The sequence below is a fragment of the Trifolium pratense genome, linkage group LG4 (assembly GCF_020283565.1).
Source record: "Trifolium pratense cultivar HEN17-A07 linkage group LG4, ARS_RC_1.1, whole genome shotgun sequence".
In the NCBI taxonomy this organism is placed as follows: Eukaryota; Viridiplantae; Streptophyta; class Magnoliopsida; order Fabales; family Fabaceae; genus Trifolium; species Trifolium pratense.
This window is the reverse complement of record NC_060062.1, coordinates 50,210,792-50,223,669: the sequence shown is the minus strand read 5'-3', so window position 1 is coordinate 50,223,669 and position 12,878 is coordinate 50,210,792. Positions and strand designations below refer to the sequence as shown.

The following is a 12,878-nucleotide window of genomic DNA, read 5'->3' as shown; positions in this document are numbered from 1 at the left end:
TAAGCTTACGAAAACTACATGTTTTTTTTAAAACTAAAGTGTCTGTAAGTGATATTTTATTAGAACTTAAAGGAGGTGAGTGAAATTTAATGCTTCAATGGTAATAAATAAAGAGACAAAAAATCTACTATATATATTTCCAATTTTATTATCTATTTTAACTACAATAAATTAAACTCATATCCAACTTAAAACATTGCTTAGAAGTCATCCAACGTCCCTCAGGTATGAGTTATCACATAACCATTTGTAGTTAAGTTGTGTGGGAAAAACTATGAACCTACTACAATAATAATAATAATAATAATAATAATAATAATAATAATAATAATAATAATAATAATAATAATAATAATAATAATAATAATAATAATAATAATAATAATAATAATAATAATAATAATAATAATAATAATAATAATAATAATAATATATTACTGTTTTTATTACTGTACGTTATTATTAATTTTATAATAATGATAATAGTAAAAACAATTACCTTAATCTCTTGGGATTGTTCTTCCATTTTGGCAGTGCCTATGCAAATGTGGCTCTACCTTTTTATCTGAGTTGATGCAAGTAATTCTCTTTGTCTTAAGTCTTTGTTGTCTGTCTAACTGCATATTTGGATAAATTGACTTGTAGTTTGTGGCAAATATTAGTGTCATGTAGTTTGTTTCATGTTATTTGCCATTTTGTATTGTGTTCAATAAATACTCCCTCCGTTCCAATGAAAACGTTTCTACTAGTGAATAACACTTTCACTGTGCTTGAGGACCTCTAATACGGTCAAACATAGAAATATGAAGAAATGGGTCACAAAAGAGACGGAGCATGTCGATCCCAAATTTGACAGGTAGAACCCGGTCTGTGAGGATAGCATAAAGAAATGCTGCAGCCAAGGTTATTATCCTGTTCCTCAAACCATTGGAAGGTGTCGAAACAAGGTATTTGCAATCATTTGTTGGTAAATTTTGTAGCCTTCCTTTGTGATAATGAGTTTGGCGTATGAAGACGTTCATAGTTTGGTAGGTTGGATATGATATGAGATATGGAGAAGGTGAGATTGATATCTACTTAAGCAGGATGATGGTTTGTGAAATGTGGAAACTAAAAGTCCATCAAGTAATTCGTGATTTCAAGATTCACCTGTAGATTGGAAAATAAAATAAAGCAATATATATCATATCTATCTATCTACTTAAGAGCATAATATAAGTGAATTAAATGGCATCTGTCTGTGTATGAATGATAGTAGTAGTGATGATCAAAGTAACAAGTCTAATAAGTAATATATACTAAGAGAGATTGAGTTGTTATGGTGGTGATTGAGGAAAGTGAAAATAGAGAAAGTTGTTATCAAAGTCAGAAGTAACAATTGTTAGATAATAATTATATTATTATTGTAAGGGTAGTTTAGTCTTTCATAATTACTAGTTTATATACTCTATTGTATCTATTGTTCTATATGACTTTTTGGTTCATTATAATGGAAAACCCTAGCCTCCTTTTTCTCTTTGAATAGTTTAACATGGTATCTAGAGCAAGGTTCGATCCGCATTGAACATTCCGTCGCTGTCGAGTTCCCAACAAAAATTGGGAATATCTTTGTTGCCGAAAATTTAATGAGAATAAATTTGGTTGAGTTCTTGCTGCTGCGCTTTTGATCTCTCTAGTGGTGATTTTTCCGTTGCGGTAAATTTTGGACTTGTAGCTTTTTTTGTTGGTTTCGTTTGCCTTTAAGAAAGGGGAAGAGGTATATATATTGGAAATTTGCAAGCTGGTTTGTTTGATTTAGAACGAATGTGATGCTGATATAATACCGTGTGGTATTTTAGTTTGTTGCAATTTGTGATTTGATTTGTTATTGTTTAGAAGGTTGCTTCTCTTTATTCTGATCTCAATTCTGATTTCACTAATATTTGTCATCAACAACAACGATCTTCAAACACACGTGGTGGCAAATAATCAAAATTCAAAACCCTCTTTGTTATTTTGTAGTAGTATTGTGTTGAATGTTGATGTGTCTTTGTTGAAGTTGAACAACTGTTATGATGGTAGTTAACAACTGTTGATTAAGTGACTGTTCGCATTTATTTGAATTCTTTGTGATATTTCTATTGAGAAGCAATGATTGGTTGGTATATTGTTGATTGAATTCCTTATTGGTTGGCTCTATTGTTTTGGCATTGTTGGTGATTGGTTGGATTTCTACGATTGAAATAATTGTTTGTTGGTTCATTTGATTGTTTGATAATATGGCAATGTCTTTGGCTGCTCCTCTTCCTGTTGGCATTGGTATTGATTATGTATATCCACATAAGACTACTTCAAGAGTGTTTGATCTTGCTGCACAGTTCCAAAAGTTTCTCGCCACCCAGCCACATGCAACGTCTGTCTCCTCTATTAAAGGTTTGACCCCTTCTGATTATTCAAGTATTTCCTCGATATGGATCCTTGATTCTGGAGCATCGCATCATATGTCATATGATTGTAAGTCTTTTTTGTCTTTAAATTCTACATCATCCATCTCAGTTATGACTGCCGATGGCACTCCTATGCCATTAGCAGGAATTGGATCAGTGTCCACATCTAATTTGTCTCTTTCTGATGTTTATTATATTCCTAATCTTACTTTGAGTCTTGTTTCTGTTAGTCAGTTATGTGATTCTGGATATTCTGTTACGTTTTCTTCTACTCATTGTCATGTGCAGGATCAACATTCAGGGAGGTTGATTGGGAAAGGTCGTAGACATGGGGGACTCTATGTTCTGGATGAGCTTAGAGTTCCAGATACTGCAGCCTCAACTTCTACTTCCATTGATTTATCATCTTTTCGTTTGAATTTATCATCTTCTAACTTTTATTTGTGGCATTCTCGTCTTGGTCATGTTTCTGCATCTAGATTAAAATACTTGGCCTCTACTGGAGCTTTGGGAAAATTGCAAATTAGTGAAATTTCTGATTGTTGCGGTTGCAAACTTGCTAAATTTTCTGCTTTGCCGTTTAATAAAAGTACTTCTATGTCCAAAGCACCTTTTGATTTAGTCCATTCTGATGTATGGGGTCCATCACCGGTCCTTACCAAAGGTGGTTCTAGATATTATGTCTCTTTTATTGATGATCATACTCGTTATTGTTGGGTTTATCTAATGAAAAATCGTTCCGAGTTTTTCGGCATATATCAAAAGTTTCGTGCTATGGTTAAAACTCAACATAATGCTGTTATAAAGTGTTTCCGTTGTGATCAAGGTGGTGAGTATACTTCTAATAAATTCTCTGAGTTGCTTGCTTATGATGGTACAATTCACCAAACCTCATGTACTGATACTCCTCAGCAAAATGGCATCGCCGAAAGAAAACATCGTCATATTGTTGAAACTGCTCGTTCTCTTTTGTTGTCTGCTTCTGTTCCAACTGAGTTTTGGGGTGAAGCAATTCTCACAGCTGTACATGCTATTAATAGGATTCCGTCGTCGGTCACCTCAGGTTTGTCTCCCTTTGAAAAATTGTATGGTTCTAGTCCTGATTATTCTTCTTTGAAGGTATTTGGTTCTACCTATTTTGTTCTTCTCCCACAAGTAGAACGAAATAAATTGTCTCCTCGTTCTGTGATATGTGTTTTTCTTGGCTACGGGGATGGTCAAAAGGGTTATCGTTGTTATGACCCTTCAAGTAAAAAATTGTATGCTTCTCGTCATGTTGTGTTTCTTGAGCACATACCATTTTTCTCCCTTTCGTCTGATACACATACTCCTAGCTTGTCTGAACTAACGAATATTGATCCTTTCGGTGTCGATAATGATATTTCTGCTGACTGTAATTTTGAGAACTGCAGGGATGATACTAGTGCTACTCCAGATACATATGCCCCTTTTGTCCCATCAACTACTCAACAACCTCCTCTGACTGTTGTTCCTACTGCACCACCTCCACCACCAACACCACCACCTCCTCCTCGTTATCCTTCTCGTGATCGTAAGTCTACTCAATTGCCTGATTTTGTTTATTCAATTTATTCTGCTTCTTTTGCTTCTTTTCTTACCTCTGTTCATAGTTTGTCTGAGCCTTCGTCCTATAAAGAAGCTATTCTTGATCCTCTTTGGCAAAAGGCTATGGCTGAGGAACTTGCAGCTTTGCACAAGACAAATACTTGGGACATAGTACCTCTTCCACCAGGAAAACGTGCAATTGGGTCTCGTTGGGTATACAAGATTAAAACTAAGTCTGATGGGTCAGTTGAGCGTTACAAAGCTCGTCTTGTGGCTAAGGGATTCTCTCAACAATATGGTATGGATTATGAAGAAACATTTGCTCCTGTGGCCAAAATGACCACTATTCGCACTCTTATTGTTGTTGCATCTGTTCGTCAGTGGGATATTTCTCAAATGGATGTTAAAAATGCGTTTTTAAATGGTGATCTTCAGGAGGAAGTTTATATGGTACCTCCATCAGGTGTTTCTCATAATCAGGGTGAAGTATGTAAGTTAAAAAAAGCTCTATATGGTTTGAAACAAGCTCCAAGAGCTTGGTATGAGAAGTTATCTACTGTGATTAGATCTCTTGGATTCTGCTCTAGTGATCACGATTCTGCTTTATTTGTTAGGACAACTTATCATTGTCGTATTATACTCTCTTTATATGTTGATGATATGATTATTACAGGTGATGATGTTGATGGAATTAATGAGTTGAAATTACAGTTAGCTAAAAGATTTGAGATGAAAGATTTAGGCCCTCTTCGCTACTTCTTAGGGATTGAAGTTGCCTATTCTCCTAAGGGTTATCTCTTATCTCAATCCAAGTACATTGCAAACATTCTTGAGCAAGCACGTCTCTCTGATACTCGAGCAGTAGATAGTCCAATAGAGTTGAATGTGAAATATGTTCCCTCTGATGGGATTCCTCCCGGATCCTACTTTGTACCGTACTTTGGTTGGAAGCTTGGTCTACCTTACTATTACTAGACCTGATATTGCTTATGCAGTGCATGTCGTTAGTCAGTTTGTTGTTTCTCCCACTACAATACATTGGGCAGCCGTGCTTCGTATTCTCCGTTATCTTCGGGGAACTCAATTTCAGAGTCTTTTGTTTCCGTCATCCTCTTCCTTAGAGTTACGTGCTTACTCTAATGCTGATTGGGCTGGTAATCCTACTGACCATAAGTCTACCACAGGCTTTTGTATTTTTCTTGGAGATTCTCTCATCTCTTGGAAGAGTAAGAAACAAGACATCGTTTCCCGCTCTTCTACAGAAGCTGAGTATCGTGCTATGGCATCTACCACTACTGAAATAGTTTGGTTGCTTTGGTTACTTTGTGATATGGGTGTGCCTCTTTCTGAACCAACCCCTATGTACTGTGATAACAAGAGTGCCATTCAAATTGCGCACAACTCTGTATTTCATGAACGTGCCAAACACATTGAGATTGATTGTCACTTCACACGTCACCATCTTCAACATGGTACCATTACTTTGCCGTTTATTTCTTTCTCCTTGCAGATTGCGGATTTGTTCACGAAGACGCATTCTACTAAGCGTTTTCGTTTCTTAATTGACAAACTCTCGATGCTTCATGTTAACACATCGTGAGTTTGAGGGGAGATGTTAGATAATAATTATATTATTATTGTAAGGGTAGCTTAGTCTTTCATAATTACTAGTTTATATACTCTATTGTATCTATTGTTCTATATGACTTTTTGGTTCATTGTAATGGAAAACTCTAACCTCCTTTTTCTCTTTGAATAGTTTAACAACAATAATGTTCCGAATCTTAACGGACAACCGCTGCACCGCCAGTCACATTGAATCTGAAGAGAAGAGCTGATTTTTTCACGATTCGGTCAAAAGAAATTTAAATATAATAATTGTTTTTTTTAGTAACTTTTATTCTACCATAAGATTGATCTAGTGGCCAACATTTGGAGAAGTAGAGAATCCGGATGGATGGATCCCTAATAAATAAATAATGATCGGAAAACCCTAACCCCTCTTCTCTTCTTCATCAGTTAAGTTATTATTATTGTCTGCAACCATTTTTGTAGATCTAAGTTTTCTCCACTTTCAAAGGTAAACAAACAATCTTTGTAACTTTGAGTTCAGCCATCCATCAATCCAATTTGGGGGATTTATTTTGTTTACAGAAAGAAAGCAGCAGCTATGAAGCTGATGATGAATGTAAATGGAACATCATCCTCTCTTTATCTTGCACTCTACACAGACGTCACCAATTCTAAGTTTGTCTTTCTCTTTTTCTTCTATATTATTATTATTATTATTATTATTATTATTATTATTATTATTATTATTATTATTATTATTATTATTATTATTATTATTATTATTATTATGCTCTGCGCTCATGCTGTTACCACAATTCATTTCTTATAACACCCTCTAGTTTAGTTTAATCAATTTTAATTATCTATATGCCATGAATTAGAATTACTGTTAGCCTGTGCGCCCGTTTTTAGTTAGTTCAAAATAAAAAAACAGAACAAGCTCTGTACATAGTTAGTTAAAAGAACTTTCTTGTCTCTATCCAAAGGATCCCCTATTTGGGTTTAAGCATTGCGTTCACTTCTGCAATGTTCTTCCCATGTATTATTAGCATTGGTGATATGATGTTTGCATATAGTTTAGTGAACTATATTTTTTTTAAGTAACTCTTAAGTATATATTAATGTGCGAGTATATCTTAAAGTTCTGTGTATGCTCATACCAATCTGTGAAACTATCATTCTTGCAGGGAACTATTGGAAAGTATGCAAGCTGGGACATTGGAGCCAGAAGTTGCATTCCTCAATGCTTCACTTGTGTGTATTATTATACTTTCTCTTTTTATGTTATGTATGTATGTACAACAGGATCAACATCATTTCATTTCACTCACTCACTTCTTCTTCATAAGAGAAGCTCCTGTTGTGAGAGAGAATATCTACTAATTTTACTTCCTTTTCTTTCTCTCTCTCATAACATGATGATCCTCTTATGTTGGTAATCACAGATTCCTAATGATGTTGTTGGTTCTACCTATATTTTTAACCACCACTGTTTACAATGCTTCTTTCTCATGTTACCACTTACCACTGTTCTCAAATGCACCAGATTTCACATATTTTCCCTCTTCTAGCAGCTGCACACAAGACACTTGTGGTCAAGTCGCGGGACTCTTTGACCACACGAACTCTTCATTCAGAGCTCGTTTACAACTACTCAGGGTCCAAACATGTAAAATTATCTCTTGCTATTTAACCTCTTATGTTATTATGCTTCACACTTCCAATTAGAGTTGCTAATTTCACCATGTCTTGTGTGACTAGATTACTGAATCTTTAAAAAGATGTGGTATCTCTGAAACCACAACTTATGTCCTTGCTGCTCGATTTGATGCTACTCCTGATGAGGTGACACAATGAACTACTGCACCTTTTTTTTCTTTCTTCCTGTCGCTCACATAGCTAAAATGATATATGTATCTCTTTACCAGATAAAAGCCATAGAGAAACTCGTCATTGGAAAAGAGATTGATCTGGAGGAGCTGGAAGGGAGAGCTAACCAAGCCCAAATACAAAAGGTTTGTGTTGTGAGGGCTCTTATATTAATTTGCATTTTTATTTTTTGTTCCAACTACCATATTCAATAATTTGTTATGTTTCAGCATTACAAGATATCTGCCTCGGAACTTGGAATATCATCACTTGCCGATGCAATAACTTGTCGTATAGCTGCTCGTGATGCCTTGTAAAAGAATGACTGTGATTTGCTTGTATGCTTAGCTTCTAGCCTTATTATGGCATCATTTGATGTATGAAGTTGACTTCCATCTTGTTCCCAAGTGTAGTCTATTCATGGCTGAAAAAGAACACTGTGTGTGTGTGTGTGTGTATACCTGAAGACGCAGGGAAGGCCACAGACTCGCCACTATCTCTGTATAGGAAAACTTCAATAAGTAAAATCTTTGGCTGTGGATAACAAAGCTTCTATAAGAAGTTTCACACAGTTAAAGTGGGTTTTTGAAACTCAAAATATAATAATCTGTACGAGTAGGCCTATCCATGCACCAATTTTTCATATGGATCATGGATATAATCAGTAAAAGATATTAAACAAAAAGCTAATTTTCATTTCATCCATAAACCTTGTTATCATCACATCGTAAGTTAGAAACCCTTTTTGTCCGTTGTTTAACAGTTAAGCTTTTCAGTAAAGTACTACAACATGATACAAGTTTGTCCGACCACATGATACAAAGTTAAAAAATTGCAGCCTCCACATTCATAATTAAATTAGCTTTTAAATTATGGTAGTGGTAGGAAATGGAACTCATTCAATTACACTCCTTACCTATAATTGTAGTGATCTATGAAATAATATATACAAAGAAAAATATGCAGTTATTATTGTTCACTACTTTTGATCACTACTTTACACTGAGGAGAAATAGCTCTATCACACAACGTCCAGATGTCCTCCAATGATTGGAAATGAAGTGTTGTGTCCAGAACTGTGGCAAGCCAGCACCATAAGCTAAAGGCAAATCTCAAAAGAAAAAAAGAAAAAAAAAATAATATATATATATATATATAAAATAAGATGAGGAAAGACACTTAAAAAGAAACGGATGGAGTAAAAATTAAGATAATATTTTTTTTTAAAAAAAGAGAGGATTAAGATAATATATTGTTGGATAAAAAAGAAACATTTATGCAGGCAATTCGGTTGAGTTTTCATTCGAAGAGAAAACAAAATATGATTAAGGAAATTATTATTGCCATTTTCTGCTGTTTTTTTCCCCAGATTTTATTTACTTTAATTCTGTTTCTTTTTTAGTTTTATTTCTACTATATTTTCTTTCTCTAGATTTGTTGTGTTGTTTGTTCTTAACATTTGTTGTTGCCGGAAAGAGACTAGAGAGAGGAATGAGAAGATATAATCTAGTATGGGCTGTACATAATAAGATCCATAAGTCTATTTAATCCAATGGTTTCTCTCTCATTTGTCCCATGTGGACTAATACATCAATGGTGCAGGCTAAACGCACGCATTAAGACAAGGAAAAAAAAGTTAATCCTCCTGACCATTAATATCAATTTTTAACAATTAATTATTTTTAATATTTATTTTTTAAAGGTTGAGATTGGTCTGGACCCTCCATTTACCGGAGAGGATCCATTCTCCATTCTCTTATCCTCCCAACTTCTAAACAAAGTCTAATTGTTTGGTTCAAATGAGGGGAATGAAGAGAAATAGCTTGTTTGGTTGACGAAGTAAGAAAATTGAATAGAGAAAAAAATAATATTAATTTACTTTTCACAGGCTTATTTATTTTATATATTTCATTTCCGGATATTTTAATAATTAATACATTTAAAATTTTCTAAATTTATCTCCCCTCCCCCTCCATATATCATTCAAGAGCCAAAAACAAGATACGAGAACAAGATACGAGAGATTTTGCTTGCCTCCTAAATCCTCCAAAAAATTGAATCTAAAAACGATATTATTTTATTTTCCTTATCCTTCCTTTCCAATACGTTGATATGTTACCAATGAATCCCTAACCACTCTGTATGATTCATCATGTGAGTCACATAATTTGAATTGGATCATGCAAAATCTCATAAAATTGACAAAAAACTGAAAGTTCAACAAATTCAACCTGAATTTAATCAAGCATTGCTATCTGATATGAACCAAAGGCGAACAACAATATTCCTACATCAAACATCAATAAATACAAGCCTTATCCTATTAAGTGAAGTAGACTACTTGGATCAAACAACGCCATCCTACATCAAACTTGATATGAATATAACAGCAGTATTATACTTTATACCAATCTGTGAGATATTGCATACATGTTTCAATCAAGCAGCGACGGCATACTATGCCACAACCCTAAACAAAAAACAAGGTCCCCATCCACTATCAGGTATCAACTATAGTGCTCGAAAACTGTCCGCTTTATCTAGTCTTGCTGTTCCTGAGCTTGATGACTCACCCATTGCCTCAGGAGATGCTGCAGTGTGTTGTGCTTCTCTATTAAGTAGAGAAGTTTGCATACCCGAAATCTCCTGAAAATGATTATAATAACTATGTCAGGTTGGAGAGCATGGTTCAATGAGAATATTAACACGTTATTTTTTAAGATAATCCTTTCATCTTCCGTGTTGAAACTGTTAAAGTTCAGAGAGAAACAAGCCTGATGTTCCTAAAGAGAAAATAACAGAGAATTTTGTCACAAACCTTCATCAAATGTAACCTCAAATCACATGGTCGAGTCCTATTTCCAACCCGTAACATCACAAATTTTGAATAATTGTACAACGTGTCAGCAGCAGCTTCCTTTTTCATTTCTAGCTGAAACCAAATTCATTTCTTTCACATAAATGATTCTCAGAGAGAATATAAATAATCCCACAGACAGTAAGTAATAACACTGAACTTATTGAAAGCCTATAAAAGAAGGAAACAAAAAATTGTTCTCTCAAAACCACAGGTAACTTTGAATTTTTTTTAAAGTTGTTCCTTGTTTTCAAAACCAAATATTTCTGACATTTGTTTAAGTCAAGGGATATTGTATGAAATGTGGCATCCCCAAAACCTAAATATGATGGTCCGGCCATTAACAAATATTACAAGAAATGTTCTTAATATTAAATTGCTAGTATTGTAAGGAATAGGAGACAGTACTTGCATATCCTCAGTCATTGTAAGGAGACATTATTTGCATATCCTCAGTTATTGACTACACAAATTTACTCTCGCCTACATATATATATCCTTATAAATCGAGAAAATTAGTCAAAACCATAGGAGCGCTAGAGAGGAAATTTCCTGTAAATAAAAGATTAAGGGAGAAGAAGCAGGCCGGCGCAACTTAAGTTGAACCTAAGGCAACAAATGCGAAAGTAAGGCCTCCGTGCTATTATGCAAACAAAAGGTATCACGAGAGTCAAGAAAATGGTTCCACGAGACCTTAGTGCAACTTCTGCAACATGAATAAATCACATTGATTAACATGAAAAGATAGCCCAATTCCAAAGGCCTAACAAAATATAGGGTTTCACTAGCTTGAATCTTGGGCTAGCCCTAAGAGTAAATTTCCCGAATCTAAGGCCACATCATATCACAAGCCTACGTAAGGGTTTGAGTGATTCTTATATATTAGCTACCGATTAACGACTACTAGTCGTCATAATCAAACTTATAAGCATTTTAAGACACGTTAACGACGACTAGTCCTCAATTGGATATTCTAATTTCTAAGTTGTTTCCGATTTTCTAGTCAATAACATTTTTTTTTAAATAACCTAGTGGCTAGACTCACACACTTAGGTGTGGAGAAGTGGAGAGGGTTGAAATCCAGTTATTGTAAGGAGACAGTATTTGCATATCCTCAGTTATTGGCTACACAAATTTACTCTCGCCAATATATATCTTTATAAATCGAGAAAATTAATCAAAACTATAGGAGCGCTAGAGAGGAAATTTCCTGTAAATAAAAGATTAAGGGAGAAGAAGCAGGCCGACACAACTTAAGTTGAGCCTAAGGCAACAAATGTGAAAGTAAGGTCTCCGTGCTATTTACACAAACACAAAGTATCACGATAGTCAAGGAAATAGATCCATGAGACCTTAGTGGAACTTCTGCAACATGAATAAGTCATGTTGATTAACATGAAAAGATAGCCCAATTTCAAAGACCTAACAAAATATAGGGTTTCACTAGCTTGAACCTTGGGCTACCCCTGAGAGTAAATTTCCTGAATCTAAGGCCACGGCATATCCCAAGCCTAAGTAAGGTTCTGAGTGATGCTTATATCTTTGCTACCAATTAACAACTACTAGTCGCCATAATCAAACTTATAAGCATTTTAAGACACATTAACGATTACTATTCCTCAATTGGATACTATAATTTCTAGGTTGTTTCAAATCCAGTTCCCCCCACATATCAACGTCTCTGCAGCTACGTACCAACTGAGTTATACTTACCAACCTATTCAATGGGATTTTACCAATGCAAAAAATTTACATGACTTGTGAATGATACCTTGTCATAATCATGTAAATTAACTCAGCAAAATATTGAACTGAAATTCTTTCATAATTCACTATTAATAATCTTGCTATAAAAAAAAAATAAACAACAGAATTTGAAGTCATTAAACCATAAATAATTAATTAATTAATACAAATATGTTAAGAGATATCAGATCACATATTCAAAGTGGATTTCAACTATCAGAAACGTAACCAACGCTAAACCTTATGAATATGCAGGAAGATAAATACACAAGTGAAGAGTTATTATTTATAATATAAAATTTGATAATCCGAAAATGAATGCTAAGAATGGATTAAGGCATGAAAATTAACAGGTTATGGAAAAAGGGGAAGAAATTGGAGAATTGAAGAGTTTGATGATAATAGTAATAAAGTTGAAATGAAATAAACCTCTTGATCTTCTTTCATGATTTGATTACTGTGTGTGTCAGAAACCAACCACCGCCAAATGGTTTGTTTTGATCTCCGTTCTTCTTCTGATGCGTTTAGATGACGGTGCCGGAGGAGGAAGAGGACAAATATGAACCGATTGTTTTATTGTTATTATGGATTTTTTATGTCAGTTATTTTTTGGTGAAATTTTATGTCAATTATTATTATGGTTTTAAATGTTTTTTAAAACAATGAATTATTTTTATTTTAGCATTGAAAATTATTGCTCTTTGATATAAAAAGAAAAGAAGTTCACTTCATATATACATTAAAATATTGATGTATCTAGGCTATATCATAGACTAAATACATTAATATTTTAATATATCTAAAAAGTGAAATTTTCTTAGATTAAGGACTAGAAGATTTTT

General features: G+C 34.1%; 2 protein-coding genes across 6 annotated transcripts; one reads left to right on the top strand and one right to left on the bottom strand.

Annotated features, from left to right (window-relative positions):
• The first annotated feature begins 5,887 nt into the window (after positions 1-5,887).
• Positions 5,888-8,136, top strand: LOC123882370 (EKC/KEOPS complex subunit Tprkb-like). Of its 5 annotated transcripts, none has more exons than XM_045931223.1 (7): positions 5,888-6,072; positions 6,147-6,239; positions 6,752-6,852; positions 7,136-7,233; positions 7,326-7,409; positions 7,493-7,579; positions 7,664-8,136. In XM_045931223.1, the coding sequence occupies exons 2-7, from the start codon at positions 6,163-6,165 to the stop codon at positions 7,748-7,750; spliced, it is 534 nt and encodes a 177-aa protein (XP_045787179.1). In that variant the 5' UTR covers positions 5,888-6,072; positions 6,147-6,162; the 3' UTR covers positions 7,751-8,136. The 5 variants fall into 5 exon arrangements, with proteins under 5 accessions (XP_045787179.1, XP_045787180.1, XP_045787181.1 ...); XM_045931224.1 differs by having other exon boundaries at positions 5,961-6,239; positions 7,664-7,771; positions 7,811-8,136; XM_045931225.1 differs by having other exon boundaries at positions 5,972-6,239; positions 7,139-7,233.
• A 1,470-nt stretch (positions 8,137-9,606) lies between these two features.
• LOC123882369 lies at positions 9,607-12,646 on the bottom strand. The gene is made up of 3 exons (XM_045931220.1): positions 12,466-12,646; positions 10,252-10,365; positions 9,607-10,079 (listed from the first exon to the last, which is right to left on the bottom strand). The coding sequence occupies exons 1-3, from the start codon at positions 12,481-12,483 to the stop codon at positions 9,945-9,947; spliced, it is 267 nt and encodes an 88-aa protein (XP_045787176.1). The 5' UTR covers positions 12,484-12,646; the 3' UTR covers positions 9,607-9,944.
• Between the last annotated feature and the right edge of the window lie 232 nt (positions 12,647-12,878).